This window comes from Salvelinus alpinus, chromosome 9 (genome assembly GCF_045679555.1).
Source record: "Salvelinus alpinus chromosome 9, SLU_Salpinus.1, whole genome shotgun sequence".
Classification (NCBI taxonomy): Eukaryota; Metazoa; Chordata; class Actinopteri; order Salmoniformes; family Salmonidae; genus Salvelinus; species Salvelinus alpinus.
The window spans coordinates 51,453,375-51,476,459 of NC_092094.1; the positions used below are offsets into that span (position 1 = coordinate 51,453,375).

Here is a 23,085-nt window from a genome sequence, read left to right on the forward strand (position 1 = left end):
GCTTTGTCACTGTCGAGATGGGGTGATGCTCTGGTAACCGGGACAACGCTGGCAGAGCATGGAGCACTGCACCCTGGGATACATGTGAATCTCATCCTGCTCTCAACTTCTTTCTCTCTTTCCTTCTTGCTCTCTCTCTTCTTTCTCTTTTATTTCTCTTGTCGCACTCACTCACGCATGCATTGACCCAGAAGAAGTTTGTTGCCCTGTCATGTTGAAAAATGTTTCAACTGACTATGCGTTTGTGTCTCTCTCTAGGTGTGGGACTATGAGGCAGGGGACTTTGAGCGGACACTGAAGGGCCATACAGATTCTGTCCAGGACATCTCCTTTGACCAGACGGGCAAGCTGCTGGCCTCCTGCTCTGCAGACATGACCATAAAGCTGTGGGACTTCCAGGGCTTTGAGTGCATCCGCACTATGCATGGTGAGGGTCTGGGAAGGGGGTGGCTGTGTGTTCCTCCAAGTGGTATAACAGCAAACAAGCACTATTACCCAATGTGCACCTACCTACACTTCAACAGTGTACTTATGTGATTACTGCCATAGAATCATTCTATTTCTATCTTTGGTTACTACAATGTAATTACTGTGGTGTACTAGGTATTGTAAAGTGGTATAAAAAAATAAATGTAAAAAATTGTATTAGCCTTACTGATGTCACTTTCCTGTTCTGTCTGTTTCAGGTCATGACCACAACGTGTCGTCTGTAGCCATCATGCCCAATGGAGACCACATAGTCTCCGCCTCCAGAGACAAGACCATCAAGATGTGGGAGGTGGCCACTGGGTGAGACACACACACTTATCAGCTGCTGAAATACTGTATCTCTTGTTATATTAGTCCAGTGAAGGGATGTTTGAACGTATACACAGACTGACACGTTCTGGTGTCCAGTATTCCGGTTTTGCTGGAGAGGTGTGTGTGTGTGTCTAGCTATGCTACACGACCAAAAGTATGTGGACACCTGCTCGTTTAACATCTCATTCCAAAATCATGGGCATTAATTTGGAGTTGGTCCCCCCTTTGCTTCAATGGAGTTGTCAGGGCTTTGTACAGGCCAGTCAAGTTCTTCCACGCCGATCTCTACAAACATTTCTGTATGGACCTCGCTTTATGCACGGGGCATTGTCATGCTGAAACAGGAAAGGGCCTTCCTCAAATTGTTGCCACAAAGTTGGAAGCACAGAATTGCGTATGCTGTAGTATTAAGGTTTCCCTTCACTGGAACTAAGGGGCCTAGCCCAAACCATGAAATCCAGCCCCAGACCATTATTCCTCCTCCACCAAACTTTACAGTTGGCACTATACATTGGGCCAGGTAGCGTACTCCTGGCATCTGCCAAAACCAGATTTGACTGCCAGATGGTGAAGCGTGATTCATCACTCCAGAGTCCATTGGCGGCGAGCTTTGCACCACTCCAGCCGACACTTGGCATTGCGCATGGTGATCTTAGGCTTGTGTGCGGCTGCTCGGCCATGGAAACCCATTTCATGAAGCTCACGGCGAACAGGTCTTGTACTGACGTTGCTTTCAGCGGCAGTTTGGAACTCTGTAGTGTGTGTTGCAACTGGGGACAGACGATTTTCCTCGATTTACACACCTCTCAGTAACGGGTGTGGCTGAAATAATAGCCGAATCCACTAATTTGAAGGGATGTCCACATACTTTTGTGTGTGTAACTTGGGCGTGTCGGTTTCTTTCTCTAGGTATTGTGTGAAGACATTTACAGGCCACAGGGAATGGGTGAGGATGGTCCGGCCCAACCAGGATGGTTCTCTTATCGCCAGCTGTTCCAACGACCAGACGGTGCGTGTGTGGGTGGCCACCTCCAAGGAGTGTAAGGCTGAGCTGCGGGAGCACGAACACGTGGTGGAGTGTATTGCCTGGGCCCCCGATACCGCTCACCCCACTATCCTGGAGGCTACTGGCTCAGAGGTGAGGAGAACCTCTATACGATGTGAGGTATTTTGAAATGATGACACGTGTTTCGGCAATACAACTTGTTTTTTGTTCATGCTTATAAGCATCTCCCCCCCCACTCTCTGTAGAGTAAGAAGAGTGGGAAGCCCGGCCCATTCCTTATCTCTGGCTCTAGAGATAAGACCATCAAGATGTGGGACATCAGCACTGGCATGTGCCTTATGACTCTGGTGAGTGTGTGTGTGTGCACGTTTTACTATACTTGTGAGTACCAGAAGTCCTCAAGAATAGTAAACCAACAAAGTTAGAGAAGTGAGGACATTTTGCTGGTCCTCATTTGTAAAAAGGCTATTTTAAGGTTAGGGGAAATAGGATTTTGTTCGTTACCTTCCCCTCAGGTAGCACGATTGGTCATGATAACTGTGTGTGGATGTCCAAAGTGGGTTTGTTTCTCAGGTTGGTTGTGTGTTCTCTCTCTAGGTGGGTCATGATAACTGGGTGCGTGGTGTGTTGGTGCACCCTGGAGGCAGGTTCATAGTGAGCTGTGCTGATGATAAGACTCTGAGGATCTGGGACTACAAGAACAAGCGCTGCATGAAGACCCTGTGTGCCCATGAACACTTTGTTACCTCTCTGGGTAAGAGTGTCTGTGTGTGCATTCCCTTAAATATTGTAGTACTAGTCAAAACCACCTGTTTGTGTGTGCGTAATCTCCAACACTACTGCCAGTTCCACAGTGCTACCTCCACCCAGTCCATCAGGGTTCGTACAGTCATAAAAATTCTGGGAAAGTCATGGAATTTTTTTATGGTATTTTCCAGGCTTAGAAAAGTTGGGGGAAATGATAAAATCCTAAACGTTTTTGAAAAGTAATTAACATAAATTACGAAATACATTTTCATGTAATTTATTTAGGCACAGTTTAAAAATATATATTTTATCAATCAAATAAAAATCAACATATCAACGAGGATCGGAATTACACTTTACCGCATCTCTGTTTGCGCGCGTCACCTGCATGTGTGAGAGACGAGTGGGCCGTTGCTCATGTGAATCGGAATAATAATTTGTGAATCGCGAATCATAGTTTCTGGAAAAAACGATTAGATGTCGCCTTCTGGATTATGTGACTTCAACACTTGTTTTGTAGATACTTCCAGTTGATTTGGGCATCCAATGAATGGGACATTGCAACTCAATAGATTCTAGTCAGCCCTCGAAGTAAACACTTCCAAGGTAAATATGACTAAACTCGAAAAGGTATATTTCCTGAAGAAAATTTATGGATTCGCTTCACCTGAATAAAAATATTTGGAGCCTAACATAGACTTGATGAATGAGCAGATTTATTTCAAAATGCGTAAAAATGTATTTGGTTCAAAGTATTCACCCCGCTTTACCGTTTCCAGGTTGTTGTTAAAGCCTGAATTCAAAATTCATTACATAGAGACTTTGTCACTGATCTACACACAATACCCGTAATGTCAAAGTGGAATTTTGTTTGTAGAACATTTTAGAAATTAATAAAAAATGTAAAGCTGAAATGTCTTGAGTCAATAAGTATTCAACCCCTTTGTTATGGCAAGCCTAAAGTTCAGGAGTAAAATGTGCTTAACAAATTGCATAATAAGTTGCATGGACTCATTCCGTGTTCAATAATAGTGGTTAACATGATTTTTTGAATGACTGCCCCATCTCTGTACCCCACACATACAATTAACCGTAAGGTCCCTCATTCGAGTAGTGAATTTCAAGCACAGATTCAACCACGAAGACCAGGGAGGTTTTTCAATGCCTTGCAAAAAGGCTTCATTTAAATTGTGGGGGGTTTTCAATTCCATGGGGGGTGGAAATGGGGAAGGTATCATGGGGGGATATGATGAAGGCAATATTACTATGATGGGGGATTTATCAATAAATGGGGGGCAAACAGGAAGTTTATACGCTAAATAAAAGTAAAACCCCTGGTAAGGGGGTCTGAGCTGGCATAGTTAAAATCTCATGCCACATTCAAAAGAACTGGGAAATTTCCGACTTCAGTGCGTTCAAGACAACTGGGAACTTGGAAATAAACGAGACTGGGAAAATCGTTTTGAATGGTTATCCAACTCGGAATTCCACCTCGGGAACTCGAGCCTCTTTCTAGAGCTCCGACTTGAAGATCACTGACATCATGATTTGACTTAGTTTATTTCCGAATTCCCAGTTGTCTTGAAAGCACCATAAGTCGGTCGCGTAAACAATCCCTTGTTATAACATCTTTGGTCTGACAGACACTTACGTGACAACCAGAATGTATTGTATGATGTCAACAAACATGACGCCACACATAGCTGGCAAATAGCTTAGCATTTGCTCATCATAATCAGTAGAACCTTCAAAAGTATTTTACACGTGTCCATTTACAATCATGCAAGAATCAGAATGCATGACTTGTCATCAGTACTTGAAAACGTGAATAAAACTGTAAATACATTATTCTCCATACATATGGTATGCTACAGTAGAAAGAACAACACGATATACAGAAAATAAGGCACTTACTTTTTGATAGGAACGCACACATGTCCACAGTCCAATTTGTAAGGAAAACAACAACGAAGACCATGCGGCGCCAGCCATAAAATGTGCTGGGGGGAAAAGTTTGCACGGCCTGTTCTTACTAGAGATGCGCAATGTCTTCATACTTGATCTGGGGAAACACAGGGGAAGTGCTTTGGCTCTCATTGAAGAAAGAAGTTTTGTCCGGCTCAGTAAAGCCTCAAACATAACTTGTCCGCAACAGTAAAATGGGCTACTTCTCATGTGAATTAATGAGGTGGAACACACCTCAATTCAAACTGTTAGAAAATAATTTGAAATGGAAAAGTTGAACAGCCTAAAGATAATTAGCAGGCAGTGTGCCTTGGTTTGAGGGAAGCACGAGTTATAACTGTCCTGTTTGTAGGAAACCTGGCACCATCCCTACGGTGAAGCATGGTGGTGGAAGCATCATGCTGTGGGGATGTTTTTCAGCGGCAGGGACTGGGAGACTACTCTTCATCTTTCCCTCGATCCTGACTAAAGTACAGAGATCCTTGATGAAAACCTGCTCCAGAGTGCACAGGACCTCAGACTGGGGCGAAGGTTCACCTTTCCAACAGGACAACGATCCTGAGCACACAGCCAATACACTGCAGGAGTGGCTCGGGACCAGTCTCTCAATGTCCTTGAGTGGCCCAGCCAGAGCCCGGACTTAAACCCGATCTAACATCTCTGGAGAGACCTGAAAATAGCTGTGCAGTGACGCTCCCCATCCAACCTGACAGAGCTTGAGAGGACTTGCAGAGAAGAATGGGAGAAACTCCCCAAATACAGGTGTGCCAAGCTTGTAGCGTCATACCCAAGAAGACTTGAGGCTGTAATTGCTGCCAACGGTGCTTCAACAAAGTACTGAGTTAAAGGGTCTGAATACCTATGTAAATGTAAAGTTAATTGTTTTTTTTAACCAAAATTTCTAAACCTGTTTTTGCTTTGTCATTATGGGCTATTGTGTCCTTGAGGGGGGGACAATTTAATAAATGTTATAATAAGGCTGTAACGTAACAAAATATTGAAAAAGTGAAGTCGTCTGAATACTTTCCGATTGCACTTTCTATTTCATTTTCAATGAATGTGGAAAAATGTCTAATCGTGTTTTCACTTTGTCATTATGGGGTATTGTGTGTAGATGGGTGAGGGGGAAAAAAAAAAATATATATATATATATATATATATATATATATATATATACTGAACAAAAATTGAACAATTTCAAAGATTTTACCAAGTTACAGTTCATATAAAGAAATCACTCAATTGAAATACATTCATTAGGCCCTAATTTATGGATTTCACATGACTGGGCCAGGGCGCAGCCATGGGTAGGCCTGGGAGTGGATAGGCCCACCCACTTGGGAGCCAGGCCCAGCCAATCAGATTGAGTTTTTCCCCACAAAAGGGCTTTATTACAGACCGAAGTACTCCTCAGTTTCATCAGCTGGTGACTAGTCTCAGATGATCCACCAGGTGAAGAAGCCAGATGTGGAGGTCCTGGACTGGTGTGGTTACACGTGGTCTGCAGTTCTGTGGCCGGTTGGACATACTACCAAATTCTCTAAAACAATGTTGGCCTCCATTTTTCCAGCCAAAGAGGAGTCACAAATAGCACAAATAGAGAAAATTAATCACTAACCTTTGATGATCTTCATCAGATGACACTCATAGGACTTCATATTACACAATACATATATGTCTTGTTCGATTAAGTTCATATTTATATCCAAAAACCTCCGTTTACATTGGCGCCATGTTCAGAAATGCCTCCAAATTATCCGGAGAAATTGCAGAGAGCCACGTCAAATAACAGAAATACTCATCATAAACTTTGATGAAAGATACATGTTTTACATAGAATTAAAGATACACTTGTTCTTAATGCAACCGCTGTGTCAGATTTCAAAAAGCTTTACGGCAAAACACAATATTCAATAATCTGAAAACGGCGTTCAGCCACAAAAGCAACCCATACAGTTACCCGCCCAAATTGTGCAGTCAACAAAACTCATAAAAAGCATTATAAATCTTCACTTCGCTGATCTTCGTCGGAATGCACTCCCAGGACTCCCACTTCCACAATACATTTTTGGTTTTTTCGGTAATGTCCATCATTTATGTCCAAATAGCTATTTTTGTCGCGTGTTTGGTATATAAATCCAACGTCAGGGAAGCGCGTTCACTAAAACCTGGCGAAATGTCCAAAAGTTCCGTAACAGTCCGTAGAAACATGTCAAACGATATATTGAATCAATCTTTAGAATGTTGTTAACATAAATCTTGAATAACATTCCAACCGGAGAATAACATTGACTTCAGATGAGCGATGGAACGGAGCTCCCTCTCATGTGAACGCGCATGGTCAAAGAATGGTTACCTCATGGCAGTGGTGACTCATTCCTGTCTCCTTCGGCCCCCCTTCACAGTAGAGTCATCAGACAAAGTTCTACAGACTGTTGACATCTAGTGGAAGCCGTAGGAAGTGAAAACTCATCCATATCTCGCTGTGATTTCAATGGGAGCTTGGTTGAAAATCTACCAGCCTCAGAATTTCCACTTCCTGTTTGGATTTTTTCTCAGGTTTTTGCCTGCCATATGAGTTCTGTTATACTCACAGACATAATTCAAACAGTTTTAGAAACTTCAGAGTGTTTCCTATCCAATACTAATAATAATATGCATATATTAGCAACTATGACTGAGGAGCAGGCCGTTTACTCTGGGCACCTCTGTGCACCTTTCATCCAAGCTACTCAATACTGCCCCTGCAGCCATAAGTTAATCAGCTTCTTGATATGCCACACCTGTCAGGTGGATGGATTATCTTGGCAAAGGAGAAATGCTCACTAACAAGGATGTGCAATAATTTGTTTACAACATTTTTGAAATAAGCTTTTTGTGTGTGTGAATATTTCTGGCATCTTTTATTTCAGTTCAGGAAACATGGGACCAGCACTATACATGTTGTTTATTAATATTTATTTCAGGTTGTAACACAACAAAATGTGGAATAAGTCTAGGGTTATGAATATTTTCTGAAGGCACTGTATACATCAAGGGTGGTCAACCATCTTCCTGGAGAGCTAATAGGTGCAAGCTTTTATTCCAGTCTGTATTTGTATTTCTTTCCCTAGATATGCACCGGACTGCTCCCTACGTGGTGACAGGCAGCGTTGATCAGACAGTCAAAGTGTGGGAGTGTCGCTGAGTCTGCCTGCTATCTTCCTCTCTACCCTCCAACCACAGCCCTATACACCCCCCCAACCTCCTGCTCTACTCTTCCAGAAACAGCATTAGTGCTCCCCTAAATAGCAGCCTCTCCTCCCCTAACCACCTCCTCTATCCCCACAAAAGCAGCCCTATACCCCCTCCTACCCACAATCTGACACTTTCTCTCTGACACTCACCTAAGCCCAACCTCTCGCACTCTATACCATTGTTACCCAGGCTCTGCCCCTCATCTCCCGGCCCCGTTTTAAAATAAATATTGATTGTCCTTTTATGTAAATTATTCTGGATGTAGAGTATGCTTAATAAATATTACACACACACACATAGACACACTAAAATAAAAAAGATGTATTCCTTGGATGGTGATTTCCCCCAAAAACGTGTATACTGTAAATTTGCCATGACGTGGGGGTCAAAGGGTAAATGGTTCCTGTGTCCTTCCCCAGTGGATGCTGGGTAATTGTGACCGTGCACATAAACCAATCACGTCTGTTCTTTAAGGGTTTGGTTTGGGTTTTATTTTGTTTCTTGCTGCCACTGTTACTCTGGCGCTACCTAGGAGAGAGAGAGAAGAGTGTGAAAGGAAGAGAGAATTGTGACGGAGGAGTAGAATAAGAGATGAAATGCGTGTGCATTTGCGTGCGTACTGTGTAGTCTGTGTGTATGGAGGTAGAGAATAGAGGTGTGTGTGTGTGTGTGTGGAGGCAAGGCTTTCTATTCCTCTGTTTATACTCCCTCTCACTTACTGGTAACTGACTGGCTTCTAGTAGATACTCACAAGGATCTTAAAGATCCCTATGCTGCAAAGAACATACACACAAATGAACAGACTTTCTTGCTCTGTCAAACACACACTTCAAGGAAGATGCATAGATGAGCAGACTCTTATATTTGTGTTACACACACACACCACATACATACACAAACTTCTGCTGTGGTGTGTCCCAAGAGCACCCTGTGCCCACTCATTCTCTGCTGTCTCTGCCTTGTTAAACCTCTTGAGGTCTCCCTCACCAAGGGATTTCTTTCTGCTTTCTGTACGCTTACTGCTCTCTTTGTCACACACACTCACACAGATGCATATAAGCACAGTAAACTTGTGTTCCAATATATCTGTATGTGATTGTTTGCAACATAAAAATATCTGTAAATATAACATTGGCCTTGTCATGTGTGCTTTTATTTTTTATATAAAGAGGTACGGACATTTTGCACAGCCTGGGGACGCCAAAGTGAAGGTGGAGTTAGCTGTTGTAATCGAGTACTGTAGAGCTCGGAGGCTGAGAATGTCTTCACTAACTAAAACAAAAGATAAGGAAAAATTATCAGATCAATAAAGAAATAATTATTTCTCAGACAGCGCCATAAACTTCCATTTGCCTCATGCAAACTGCTGTGGAAATGTTTTAATGTAGGTCTCTAAGCCCTTTATCACAATATCTACTAAGCTAACATTGGAATTATTTCAATATGGTTATAATGTATCATATAGCCATTATATTTTTTATTTTAGGACCTCTGAAGGTATAAAAAATATATAATTTGATTAAACAGAATTCGGCCTTTACTGCTCGAGCCCATAGAAACACGTTGAATACCACATTTTTACATGGCAAAACAGACTGCCGTAAAGATTTTGTGATGTCAGCAAAACACCCGACGCTCGTGTTCGTGAGTCATCTGTCAATGGCGGTGATGTATTCGTTTGTAGCTCAAAATATTGTGATTTTTACCGACTATTTTGTGAGTATGTTCTTGTCTGGTTCCTCTTGTGTAGAAAAATACCTCTCGCAATCCCCATGATATGAAATGGGCGCAAGCTTTATATCTGCGGAAAGAGTGAATTGAGCTGCAGCCACTACACGAAACGGTAAATCTAGCATAAACACGGGGAGCTATTCAAAAATGTTGTTACTGTGTGACTAGGCAGCGTTAATCGACTTTTCAATGACCAGAAGGTAGCTTGTCTACCACCATAGCCACTGGAAGTAGGGGTGCTGCAACACCCCCTGAATAGTCTGAATAATTTTTTTCTTTACAAAAGCAGTGCACTGGGCCGTTACTAGTCCTGTATTAGCGGACCGATTATAGCTAGTCTTGCTCAAGCAAAACAAATATGTAACCCCGATTTTCTGCCTGACTGTGGTGCTCAACCTGAGTTGTTAGGATTTGTGATCACAACAAAACTACATATTTTGCTCAAGTAGAGAATTAAATTGTGTTTTTGAAAAGATGGGCCTGGATGAGAATAGAACATTCAGTTTTCTGCCTGAGTGTGGCGCTGTTAACCTCAATTTTCGGGATTCTTTTGTGACCAGAACAAAACGACATCGTTTTGAGACGCACACAAAAAAAAAAGGTTATTCGGCTGTCCCCATAGAAGAACCCTTTTTGATTTCAGGTAGAACTATTTTGGGTTCCATGTAGAATCCTCTGTGGAAAGGGTTCTACCTAGAACCAAAAATGATTCTTCAAAGAGTTCATCTCTGGGGAAAGAAGAACCATTTTAGGTTCTAGATAACACCTTTTTTTCCCCTAAGAGTGTGTAGAGATTTAAATAAATTATTTATTTGATAAGATGGGCCTGGAATGAAAAATACATTAAAGGGAAAGGATCAACAAACAGGCTTATCTTTCTGCATATCTCTTTATTTCCAATGCTGGCTGCCATGGTTAACACAAATGCAGGACCATGAATGCTACCTGAACTGACTCAAATGTAACAATAGTAGACCTACAGTATCACAGCGAGGTCAAACAGTTGTGTTTTAGTCAGATTATCCAGTGCCCACAGCAACACTATTGATTATTCTCCACCCCCAGTGCATGTGGTGTACTATGCTCTTAGTCATGCTCTCACTAACTCCCAACTTCTTTCTGTCTCCCCCTTCTGGATGGCCTGAGGCTCTATGACGACAACTGAGGACACCCTGGCCCAATCCCACCAGGCCCCCATCTAACTGCCTGTTGCTGCCTCTGCTGGTTCTTTCTCCCCCTCAAGTCACTGAAACCTGTCCCCGTCCCTGAGCCTGATTTAGCTTTGAGCCTCTTTGCAGATGTCTTCAATACATAAAACGTATGTGTTATGGACTTACTGCTGTATTGTGAATAAAGAGTTACCTGTCTAACAGAACACAGAGTGGGTTATTTAATGGAAGCCTCTCCAACACAATCCAGGTAGAATCAGGACATGCCACTGGCTTTGAGTAAAGCCAGTGTGTCTATGTATGCGGATGACTCAACACTATACACGTCAGCTACTACAGCAACTGAAATGACTGCAACGCTTAACAAAGAGCTGCAGTCGGTTTGAGTGGGTGGCAAGGAATAAATTAACCCTAAATATTTCAAAAACTAAGAGCATTGTATTTGGGACAAATCATTCACTAAACCTCAACTAAATCTTGTAATAAATAATGTGGCATTTGAGCAAGTTGAGCTTACTAAACTGCTTGGAGTAACCCTGGATTGTAAACTGTAATGGTCAAAACATATTGATACAACCTGAGTGGCGCAGCGGTCTAAGGCAGGCGTCACTACAGACCCTGGTTCGATCCCGGGCTGTACCACAACCGGCCGTGATCGGGAGTCCCATAGGGCGGCGCACAATTGGCCCAGCGTCGTCCGGGGTAGGCCGTCATTGTACATAAGAATTTGTTCTTAACTGACTTGCCTAGTTAAATAAAGGTAAAAAAACTGGTGTAAAGCCATAACACATACGTTTTTTCAGCAGCAGACTATGATCGATAATGTTAAAAGACGCACTGAAGTCTAACGAACAATCTTTTTATCACCAATTTCCCTCAGCCAATCATCAGTCATTTAGTAGCTAAGATGGCGAGAAGTCTGCCCATAATAAAGCGCTACTCTACCTTCTTAACAGCACTATCAACAAGGCAGGACCTACAGGCTCTAGTTTTGTCACACCTGGACTACTGTTCAGTCATGTAGTCAGGTGCCGCAAAAAGGGACTTAGGATAATTGCAATTGGCTCAGGACAGCACGGCTGGCCCTTGAATGTACACAGAGAGCTAATATTAGTCTCTCCCTGGCTCAAAGTGGAGGAGAGATTGACTTCATCACTACTTGTATTTATGAGAGGTATTGACATCAAATCAAATGTATTTATATAGCCCTTCGTACATCAGCTGATATCTCAAAGTGCTGTACAGAAACCCAGCCTAAAACCCCAAACAGCAAGCAATGCAGGTGTAGAAGCACGGTGGCTAGGAAAAACTCCCTAGAAAGGCCAAAACCTAGGAAGGAACCTAGAGAGGAACCAGGCTATGAGGGGTGGCCAGTCCTCTTCTGGCTGTGCCGGGTGGAGATTATAACAGAACATGGCCAAGATGTTCAAATGTTCATAAATGACCAGCATGGTCAAATAATAATAATCACAGTAGTTATCGAGGGTGTAGCAAGTCAGCACCTCATGAGTAAATGTCAGTTAGCTTTTCATAGCCGATCATTGAGAGTATCTCTACCGCTCCTACGGTCTCTAGAGAGTTGAAAACAGCAGGTCTGGGACAGGTAGCACGTCCGGTGGAAAGGTCAGGGTTCCATAGCCGCAGGCAGAACAGTTGAAACTGGAGCAGCAGCAATGGCAGGTGGACTGGGGACAGCAAGGAGTCATCATGCCAGGTAGTCCTGACGCATGGTCCTAGGGCTCAGGTCCTCCGAGAGAGAGAAAGAAAGAGAGAAGGAGAGAATTAGAGAGAGCATACTTATAATTCACACAGGACACCAGAAAAGACAGGAGAAGTACTCCAGATATAACAAACTGACCCTAGCCCCCTGACACATAAACTACTGCAGCATAAATACTGGCATGTTGAATACACAGAGCTGTCTGTTTGAACTACTGGCACACAGCTCGGACACCCATCCATACCCCACAAGACATGTCACAAGAGGTCTCTTCACAGTCCCCAAGTCCAGAACAGACTATGGGAAGCGCACAGTACTACATAGAGCCGTGACTACATGGAACTCTATTCCACATCAAGTAACTGATGCAAGCAGTAAAATTAGATTTAAAAAACGGATAAAATAATCACCTTCAGGAACAGCGGGGACTCTGAAGCAACACAAACATAGGCACAGACACATGCATACACACACACACAAACATGGATTTAGAACTGTAGATATGTGGTGGAGTAGGGTCCTGAGGGCACACAGTGTGTTGTAAAATCTGTGAATGTATTGTAATCTTTTAAAAATGGTATAAACTGCCTTAATTTTTCTGGATCCCAGCAATAGTAGCTGTTTCCTTGGCAGATGTTTTCCCATTCGGATGTTTCCCACACAGATTTTTTCCCATTCGGTCAAACAAATAATGCCTTATTACCATCGCAAAATTGTAAACACATCGATGCCGGTGTGTGTACTTGTTTGCAGTCTTTTTTGTTGTTGTACAACTTTGACAGTACTACTGATCATAGTGGTGGCGCTTGGCTAGCACTTGCAAATTCAGCACACACAACATTCTATAAAATAATTGTGTTTTTTGACGCATCAAATAGTGTTATTTGTTGTGTATCTTTTTTGACACGCAAAGACCCAAACGGCGTTCCATACTTTAGTCTCTCCCCTGTGGTTTCCAAGCTGTGCGCCAGAAGAGGAAAGAACTGATCCCAGCCATGAAAGCTGCCAGAGCGCTTGGGGACATTGCTTACATCCGCTATGACAGGCTCATTGTCCACCCTCCCTCCCAGAAGCCTGGAAGGGATGAGAGAGCCAAGGCTATATGGGTTCGTAGCCTCAACCCGGTAGCACACACACACACCAATTGATTAATGGACTGCTGAATGTATATTTTTTTATTTTGCTTTGTCTGCTCTTTTCAATATTATGTCTATCTCTGATAAGCCACCCAGGAAAGGGCTGAAAATAGCCCATATTAGTATATGTAGCCTTAGAAACAAGGTTCATGAAATCAATAACTTGCTAACATCAGATAACATTCTTATATTAGCCATTTCTGAGACTCACTTAGATAATTAATTTGATAATACATCAGTAGCAATACAAAGATATAACATTTATAGAAGAGGCAGGAATGTTTATGTGGTGTTGCTGTATATATTGAGAGCCATATCCCTGTAATGCTTAGAGAAGATCTTATGTCAAGTGCTATTAAAGTGTTGTGGTTCCAGGTTCCCTTGGCACATCTAAAGCTTTTAATTTTGGGGTGTTGCTATAGGCCACCAAGTGCTAACAGTCAGTATCTAAATAATATGGGTGAAATGCTTGATAGTGTATGTAATGCAAACAGAGAGGTCTAATTTCTTGGGCACCTGAATAGTAACTGGTTTTCATCAAGCTGTCCGCTCAAGGGGAAGCTTCTTAAAAACACCAGTCTCAATGTCAACAGTGAAGACGCGACTCCGGGATGCTGGCCTTCTAGGCAGAGTTGCAATAGTCATTTACAACATTAACAATGTCGACACTGTATTTCTGATCAATTTGATGTTATTTTAATGGACAAAAAACAAGGACATTTCTAAGTGACCCCAAACTGTTGAACGGTAGTGTATGTTATGGATAGTTTTCCTTAACTTCACTGTGGAATGTCCATGTTGATCCTCTTGGTTGTGTTGGTCCTCTTGATCCATCCACCTGTCTTCTTTCTTAGTCAGGCCTGACCCCTTCATCCTGTAGTTTTTTCCTGTAATCTAATTTAATATGACTGAAGATGCAGCATTTTATGCCAGGCTGATTTTAATAAGATATAACAGACTCATTAGAACTTTGACCACACGCCCTTTAGACGGACTACATGCCCTCTATCAAATCAAAACTGGAATTGTTACTCACAACAAAAGTTGTAAAAGTATGCTAGACATTTATAGAATAAATCTTACCTAGTTTGATGTTTCTGTGACAATGAATTAGTTATTGATTTATACAGTTTAAAATGGCATTTGATTATGTATTTCTATAAAGTCAAAACTGGAATTGTTACTCAAAACAAAAGTTGTAAAAGTATGCTAGAAATGTATATAATAAATCATACCTAGTTTTGATTTTTCTGTGACAAATGGTGAATTAGTTATTGATTTATACAGCTTTAAATTGCATTTTAAAGATTGTATGTATTTCCATCAAATCAAAACTGGAATTTTTATTCAAAACAAAGGTTGTAAAAGTATGCTAGACATTTATTGAATAACCATATCTATTTTTATGTTTCTGTGACAATCAATTAATTAGTTATTGATTTTTACCATTTTAAATGGCTTTTGGCAAATGTATGTTGAACATGTGAATATAAAACCGGTTTGGACGCCCCCTGATTTTTTTGGTTTATTTAACTAGGCAAGTCAGTTAAGAACAAATTCTTATGTACAATGACGGCCTACCAAAAGGCCTTCCTTTTTATCAGAATTTACATTTCGTAGCAGATTGGGATAATTAGGCTTAGAAAAGGCTTAACTAAAATGCAAAAACAACTACTTTTGATGAAAGCTCGACCCATGACCGATAAACAGAGGCGCACAGTGATGACGTAAGAGACAAACTACAACGTTCTGTCAGTGTCCCTCCGACATGCATTTAAATAAATAGTACACTGTAAAATTAAATATTCGATTTTATTCAAACAAAAATGATTTTATAAACACATTTTTTGAAAATATTGTCGTTTGTCTGACTTCTGATTCATTTTCTGAAAAAACTGATTTCAACGTGCATGGATCTATCAAATACTCAATGTAATGCGGTTTCCGCCCTTTTCTATCCTCTTTTTCCGCTGGAAGGTAACGTGGTTGTTTGGTGTTCTTGTAGTCGTATTAAAAAAGTAGAACAATTTGACCTGTCTCCTATGTTTAGATTGCTAATTGTTTAATAACAACGTACGTTTTTATTACATAGGTGTGATATTGATTGTAGCGATACTTTATATAGAAATTTCTAATCGAACTACTTCAAATCGGTCAGCCTGCTACTAGGCCCTAAATCAGTCTGCCATACTACGAGGTAAAGTTAGCTGGCGTGGTTGTTTGTCCTATACAAGAGCACGGGGCTTCAACGTGCGCCCTCATTTGTAATCTGGTGTAGGTAATGTTTGTCAACTATATATTTTTTGAATATTCTAAATCCCTTTAATCGGAAACAGTTGAAGGGCTTAACACGCCATCTTCACAGTCCCACCCAACTGGACCATATTCGTGCAATTTAACGTTAGGTACCTAACTTCCTATCCTAGTTATTTAGTTAATGTAATTAGTTTGAGGTAGCCAATTGGTAGTTGGGTACATTTTTGTCAACTATAGGAAGGTGACAAAACGATCCTGCCAAGTTGCTCTGTTTTATAGCCTGGCTTTTAGCTAATGTTAGCCAAACAAATAATGAACTTGTTCTAGTAACGTTCGTTTTTTGCTAAATGTGCCTTTGATTCCCGTGTTACTTGACTAATTTATATTAAAGGGATTTGGGCAATGAGGCCGTTTATCTACTTCACCAGAGTCCGATAAACTCGTGGGTACTATTTGTATGTCCAGTATGGAGGAAGTGCGGTAGTTCGCGAGCCAATTTTAACTAGCCTTACCCATAGACTTCCAGTCATTACGCTATCTGCTATCCCTTTAACGCTTATTGTCTGCCCCAGGTTCGTCAACATGTCTTCTCATCTGCAGTGGATGGTCATTAGGAACTGCTCCAGCTTCCTCATCAAGAGGAATGGACAGACTTACAGCACCGTGAGTACAACTGAGACAGCCAAGAATCAGTTGTCCTAGTAAATGTACCACACATAACTGGTGGATCATGAAGTAGGTCATGCATGCAGTCAGATGTTCTTTGAGTTGAGAATTTGTCTATGGTCTGTCAATTCTTTATTCACATAACAAAGAGATGAATGTACACTGAACAAAAGGAGAACTTAACACAATTCTGGCAACAGCTCTGGTGGACATTCCTGTAGTCAGCATGCCAATTGCATGCTCCCTCAACTGGAGACATCTGTCGTGTTGACAAAATAGCACATTTTAGTGGCCTTATTGTTCCCAGCACAAGGTGCACTCGTGTAATAATCATGCTGTTTAATCAGCTTCTTGATATGCCACACCTGTCAGGTGGATTGATTATCTTGGCAAATGAGAAATGCTCAGTAACAGGTATTTTTAGAAATTTGTGCACAACATTTTATAGAAATACTCTTTGTGCATATGGAACATTTCTGGGATGTTTTATTTCAGGTCATGTTGCGTTAATATTTTTGTTCAGTATACATATGGATTGGCCATGCAGGGTAGTGCTGCAGGATTTGTCAATGCTGCAGATTGAGGATTTAAGAAACAAGTTCAATGGGATTTGTTAGTCAAATGTAATTTGCATTTGTTTAACAGGAGCCCAACAACCTGAAGTCCAAGAACTCCTTCCGTTTCAACGGGCTGGTGCACAGGAAGACTGTTGGTGTTCAGCCTGCAGCTGATGGAAAGGGTGTTGTTGTCGTGCTGAAGAAGCGTGCAGGTAAACATGGTTCTCCATAATACCAACCAGGAAATGCAAGTACAGTTCCACCGCATACCTGTTTATGGTGATTCTTCGAATACTTGTCATTATCCACCTCTGTTGTGAATCACCTTAGTTGTCTTGCTGTAAAGATATTGGTTGCTGTTGTACCTGTGAACCTGACAGACATGTCATTGATTTAGGTCAAAGCGTACTCTAAGAATGTGAATTGAGGGAGTTTGGGCTTGTATTATTACTCCTTAGGCCAGCGCAAGCCTGCCACTTCATATGAGAAGATCACCATCAACAAGAACTCGCGTGCCACTCTGAGCAGCCTGAGGCACATCATCCGCAAGAACAACTACAGAAAGGACCTGCGCATGGTGAGCACTCTACTACACCACTTGTTTTTCTACTGGTCTTCAATATTAGCTAGGGACCAACCGGGCTTTTGACAAAAGCCTGTAACCCTGTTGGATTCAGGACTAGGATTGAAGGCTTCTGTGGTGCCACACAAGTTTGCATCTAACATGCTGACCAGACCGGACACGTCGTGTGCGCGAGCGTCGCAAAATAATTTTAGAAATCCATGTTATTCAATTATTGCACCCATACTGCTCGCGCGTGCCAACGAACGTCTGCGACGCCAAGGGCTAAAATAGAACTCATTCCTATTTGACGCAGATCGCGCTGCAAGTCCTGCCTCTCCCATCTCCTCATTGGTTTATAGAAGCAGGTACCCACGTGCCATCTCCTCATTGGTTATACCCACGTGGGGTATTGAAAGACGAACTTTGTTGCCGGTTGTCGTGGAAATACAATGAAAGTTTAGATGCGATCACCATATAAGTTCAAAGATGAAAAGGTCTGGAAGGAGCTTTGGAGCTAGCTTGCATTTCAGGTAAAATAACTCAATGTTTATATCCCAGGACAAATTAGCTAGCAACAGCAAGGTAGCTAAATAGGACACATTAATGTTAGCTAGCAAGTGCAAGCTAGCTAGCTAAATTGCCATACATGTTTAATGCTTTTCGACCTGTCCCCAAATTAATGTCATTGGTTCAGAGTTTGTTTTGATAGTTTAACCTGCGTGTCGTGTCGTGATCGCGTTTGGTGTGGGGGGGCAAAATAAATTTATGCACGATGGCGAATGCGCGCAGCCGGTCTGGGTTCCGTGTTAGACGATGATGGGCCGATTTTCCCTGACATGGATAAAGGGCTAGATTCTATCAAACATGTGCTAGCCGACATCCACATAGCGGTTGTTTTGGCTGTGTAGGAAGTGGAACTGTGTTAGTGGTCAAATCCACAAGCGGCTCCTTGCGTTTCCTTATTGCGGACACTGCCATTGTATTTTCCATGAAACCGCACCCAACTTTATCTGACATCCCATGCATCCTATTCAAACACTCAAATGCATGATGTTCAATCGTCTATACCTTGATTACACTGATTATACCCCCATTCCAAATAAAGATGCATTAGAATACACCTTCTTTGTTTTGAACTTCTAACACGTTAGGGATAATTAGGTAGTGGTTTGTGACACGAGCAGCTGCTCACACCACAGACGCCCCCAAAATATCCACTATGCGGATGTCTGCCAATGTGGGTTAACGCTCAATCTGATTGAATTGAGGACTGAGCCTTGTCCTGGACTAAAGTATGTCGAATGGAAGTTCTCCATTGAAAGTGCTTTTTTAGTCCAGCTTCGGCTTACACGGAACCCAAACAGGCTGCGCGCGTGCGCCATCGTGCATAAATGTTTTTTGTCCCCCCCACACCAAACGCGATCACGACACGCAGGTTAACCTCTCTTGGGTACGTGAGACGTTAGCGTCCCACCTCTTCAACAGCCAGTGAAACTGCTGGGCGCCAAATTCAAATACAGAAATACTCATTATAAAAATTCAGAAAACAAAACATATTTTACAGCGAAAGCATACCGTACGATTATTTGAGAACATAGCCCACTAGACAAATCATTACAAACAGTAACCAGCCAAGTAGAACAGTTACACAAGTCAGAAATAGAGATAAAATTAATCCCTTTGATGATCTTCATATGGTTGCACTCAGCAGACATTCATTTACTCAATAAATGTTCCTTTTGTTCGATAAAGTCTCTTTATATCCAAAAACCTCAGTTTTATTCGCGTTTTCTTCAGTAATCCACAGGCTCAAACGCAGTCAAAACAGGCAGACAGAAAAATCGAAATTGTATCCGTAAAGTTCAAAGAAACATGTCAAACGATGTTTATATTCAATCCTCGGGTTGTTTTTAGCCTAAATAATCAATAGTATTTCAACCGGACAATAACGTTGTCAATTCAAAAGGTAAACAAGAAAGGCACTCGGTCGCGCGCATGAAAAAGCTCTGACACTTCAGGGTCCACTCATTCAGACTGCTCTTACTTCCTCATTTTAGGATACAAGCCTGAAACAATTTCTAAAGACTGTTGACATCTAGTGGAAGGCATAGAAACTGCAATTTGATTCCTAAGTCAATCGATACTGTCATGGCATTGAATAGAAAACTACAAAACCAACAAAAAAAACGAATTCCTGAATGGATTTTTCTCAGGTTTTCGCCTGCCAAATCAGTTATGTTATACTCACAGACACTATTTTAACAGTTTTGGAAACTATAGAGTGTTTTCTATCCAAATCTACCAGTTATATGCATATCATATCTTCTGGGCCCGAGAAGCAGGCAGTTTAATTTGGGCATGCATTTCATCCAAAATTCCGAATGCTGCCCCCTACCCTAGAGAAGTTAAAGTATCAAAACAAACTCTGAACCATTTACATTGATTTGGGGACAGGTCGAAAAGCATTTATGGCAATTTAGCTTGCACTTGCTAGTTAATTTGTCCTATTTAGCTTGCTGTTGCTAGCTAATTTGTCCTGGGATATAAACATTGAGTTGTTATTTTACCTGAAATGCACAAGGTCCTCTACTCCGCCAATTAATCCACACATAAAACGGCCAACCGAATATCTAGTCATCTCTCATCCTTCCAGGCCTTTTCTTCTCTGGACTTTATATTGCCATTGGCAACTTTCATAAATTAGGTGCATTACCGCCACCAACCTCGTTCGTCTTTCAGTCACCCACGTGGGTATAACCAATGAGATGGCACGTGGGTACCTTCTTCTATAAATCAATGAGACGGGAGAGGCAGGACTTGCAGCGCGATCTGCGTCACAAATAGAGCTGACTTCTATTTTAGCCCTTGTTTTAGCCCTCTATTATACCCTCGTTGGCGCACGTGAGCAGTATGAGTGCAATAATTGAATAATATAGATTTCTACATTTATTTAGCAACGTGAGCCGTGTAGTCAGGGTATTAGTGTACAGAAAACCGGCCCTTGCAGTGGACATGAATAAACCCATAGGGCTTACGGTTGTATAATGGGTTTATGGTCAGACTTCTAGCAAGTAAAAGATCAATCCAAGTATAACATCTTAAAGTTGAAAGAAGAGTAATTTGAGTGATGTCTTATGTTTTCCCAGGCTGTTCTGCGTCGTGCCAGCGCCATCCTGATGAGCCAGAAGCGTGTGGTGGTGGTGAAGAGGCGTTCCAAGGCTGCCAAGACCGCATAGTTGCCGAGTTATGACAAATACAAATAAAAATTGGGTTTGAAAAACACTACCCTGTCAGTCTTCAATCTTTGGGTCTTAAGAATAAGTGTCAATAACACCACTGTATCATGTGTTTGATGGTTCCTAGGAACACATATTTTTCATTTGATGTTGTAAATGTTTTGTTTTTGGAAGACCTAATTTAAATGGTGCTATGCAACATTCACTGTTTCTGATTCATTCAATCTGGTTATTTAAACCCACAGCCCAGTCCCTGGTTTCCTGATAGCGATGGAAGTTACGAGTGTTTTAACGATGCATCTTCCCTACAACGGCTGGATATGTCACATGCGCTTCCCCAAATGCCATGCATAGAGAACGGTCGCTTAGTGTGTCGATGTTGGGTTGGAATATATTTTTAGAGAAACGGGAACGAAAGTGAACAGAGCACTTATTTTAAAAGCATGGGAATCGGTTGATAACTTTGTTCTGGGCAATTCTTTTTTTTTTGTCCAACAACGCATATGCCAAAGCCCTCACTCTCACAAACTAGTCTACTAGCTGAAAGTATTTGCCTGTGTGTGCTGGTAGGTTATGTGCCCTTCCCCCTCTGAAGCTTAGACTACTGTAGCCTGACATTTTTCATTAGAGAAGATTGGATTACATTTTCAATGCTAGTTATGGATACTATAGTTATCACGTTTCACATTGGATTTATTAACTATAAAAAGGCGTGTTTTTAATTCTGGTTCCTCTGCACACAAGCTTGTTAGCTAGCTCTGGGAAGTAAAAGGATATAAAAAAAAATCCTCTGTGGAAGCCGCTCCTCCGTAGGTATGAACCGGTTGGCCTAATTAAGATAATGCATGTCATAAGATGACCAGCGCTTCAAGCCAACCCTCTTCCTGTCCCGCTCTCTTCCCACCTGCAACATTTCAGTCGTATCTCGCACCCTATGCTTGGTTGTCCACTGTAGCTTGCCAGCTCCATAGCGGGTGCCCGGCGGGCGCAGGGGTCCATTTGTGGGTTATCGCTTCTCGGCCTTTTGGCTCAGATCAAGTGTAGTATCTGTTCTTATCAGTTTAATATCTGATACGTCCCCCATCGGGGGACTACATATTAAATGGATTTTTCGAACAGGGAGTCGGAAATGGGGCTTGCTCCGTCCGCTCCACGCATCGACCCGGTATTGCAGTACCTCCGGGAACGGTGCAACACATTTCTCCCGTTGTCAAGGAAAGAAAATACACAAAGCTGTGTAAACAGCTGGCAGAAGAAGAAAAGGAAAGAAAAAACATCCAAAGTGGAAGTAGGGCGAAGCGCTTTTCGTGGGTTCCCCCGTTTCCCGCCATTTTACTTAAAAAAAAAAAAAAAAAAAAAAAAAAACGTTGGTCAGGATAGTGAGTGAGTGAGTGAGTGAGTGAGTTGGTTGGTCTGTCTCTGTCTGTCTGTCTGTCTGTCTGTGACTTTTTACCCACACAAAGTTGGCAGAGTGGGTTGGGTGACCGACCACCCACCCGCGAGGTCCCAGCCTAGTAGTGCACAGAGTGTGTCTCGGGCCCCGACCTCTGACTTCCATACGACTCTGGTTTCTCTTCATTACGCACAAGCCTTTCGCCTTTTACTAAAGACTTCCGTGGAGAGGAACACTTATGAGTTCCAAGTATTTTTGGAAGGGCTTTGCTTCTGGCAGAGCCCGGTATATCTTGTTTCAAGAGAAATTGACAGAGATGATGACGCCCACCCACCGCCGAGACTTTTTGCTCATGCGTTTGACTTCAATCGGACTGACTGACCGGTGTATTTTCCACTCCAAGTTGTCGCTAAGGGCAATTGAGTTCAAAGAGCTAGTGACTTAAAGACGCATTGGCGACTTAAAAAAAACAAACAACGCCCGCATTTCTGTCTGTCTGTCTGTCTGTCTGTCTGTCTGTCTGTCTGTGTCTGTCGCCAGGGAGGGGTTGGTGGGGTGGGTGGGTGGGTGGGTGGGGAGGAGCCACCTTTTGCCAAACCGCCAAAGTCTGCCGAGACCCCCGGGTGCCCGGCGGGCGCAGGGGTCCATTTGTGGGTTATCGCTTCTCGGCCTTTTGGCTCAGATCAAGTGTAGTATCTGTTCTTATCAGTTTAATATCTGATACGTCCCCCATCGGGGGACTACATATTAAATGGATTTTTCGAACAGGGAGTCGGAAATGGGGCTTGCTCCGTCCGCTCCACGCATCGACCCGGTATTGCAGTACCTCCGGGAACGGTGCAACACATTTCTCCCGTTGTCAAGGAAAGAAAATACACAACGCTGTGTAAACAGCTGGCA

At 42.2% G+C, this 23,085-nt stretch overlaps 2 protein-coding genes, 1 long non-coding RNA gene and 3 other non-coding genes across 10 annotated transcripts in view; all 6 read left to right on the top strand.

The window, feature by feature from the left end:
• The window catches only part of LOC139583994 (lissencephaly-1 homolog B-like), a 29,091-nt gene extending 20,206 nt beyond the window's left edge, over positions 1–8,885 (top strand). For both annotated transcript variants that reach the window (XM_071415497.1, XM_071415498.1), the window contains exons 6-11: positions 259–427; positions 687–789; positions 1,711–1,939; positions 2,053–2,154; positions 2,405–2,561; positions 7,633–8,885. In XM_071415497.1, the coding sequence (XP_071271598.1) occupies positions 259–427; positions 687–789; positions 1,711–1,939; positions 2,053–2,154; positions 2,405–2,561; positions 7,633–7,706 (834 nt within the window). In that variant the 3' untranslated portion in view covers positions 7,707–8,885. The remainder of the gene's footprint in view (positions 1–258; positions 428–686; positions 790–1,710; positions 1,940–2,052; positions 2,155–2,404; positions 2,562–7,632) is intronic.
• Positions 8,886–9,311: 426 nt separating this feature from the next.
• Positions 9,312–10,854, top strand: LOC139583995 (uncharacterized). 2 transcript variants are annotated; one of them, XR_011676660.1, is made up of 3 exons: positions 9,312–9,400; positions 9,507–9,599; positions 10,634–10,854. It is a non-coding gene; the product is annotated as an uncharacterized lncRNA (long non-coding RNA). The 2 variants fall into 2 exon arrangements; XR_011676659.1 differs by lacking the exon at positions 9,312–9,400 and having other exon boundaries at positions 9,470–9,599.
• A 4,377-nt stretch (positions 10,855–15,231) lies between these two features.
• LOC139583996 (large ribosomal subunit protein eL28-like) lies at positions 15,232–20,838 on the top strand. 3 transcript variants are annotated; one of them, XM_071415500.1, is made up of 5 exons: positions 15,232–15,489; positions 16,341–16,431; positions 17,080–17,203; positions 17,450–17,568; positions 20,703–20,838. In XM_071415500.1, exons 2-5 carry the CDS (start codon positions 16,351–16,353, stop codon positions 20,790–20,792), a joined length of 414 nt encoding a protein of 137 aa, XP_071271601.1. In that variant the 5' UTR covers positions 15,232–15,489; positions 16,341–16,350; the 3' UTR covers positions 20,793–20,838. The 3 variants fall into 3 exon arrangements, with proteins under 3 accessions (XP_071271601.1, XP_071271602.1, XP_071271603.1); XM_071415501.1 differs by having other exon boundaries at positions 15,462–15,790; XM_071415502.1 differs by lacking the exon at positions 15,232–15,489 and having other exon boundaries at positions 16,160–16,431; positions 20,723–20,838.
• Positions 20,839–21,800: 962 nt separating this feature from the next.
• LOC139531211 (U2 spliceosomal RNA) lies at positions 21,801–21,991 on the top strand. The gene has a single exon (XR_011666309.1). It is a non-coding gene; the product is annotated as a U2 spliceosomal RNA (small nuclear RNA).
• Positions 21,992–22,351: 360 nt separating this feature from the next.
• On the top strand, positions 22,352–22,468 carry LOC139531093 (U5 spliceosomal RNA). Its single transcript, XR_011666202.1, has one exon. It is a non-coding gene; the product is annotated as a U5 spliceosomal RNA (small nuclear RNA).
• Positions 22,469–22,842: 374 nt separating this feature from the next.
• Positions 22,843–23,033, top strand: LOC139531212 (U2 spliceosomal RNA). Its single transcript, XR_011666310.1, has one exon. It is a non-coding gene; the product is annotated as a U2 spliceosomal RNA (small nuclear RNA).
• Positions 23,034–23,085: the final 52 nt, after the last annotated feature.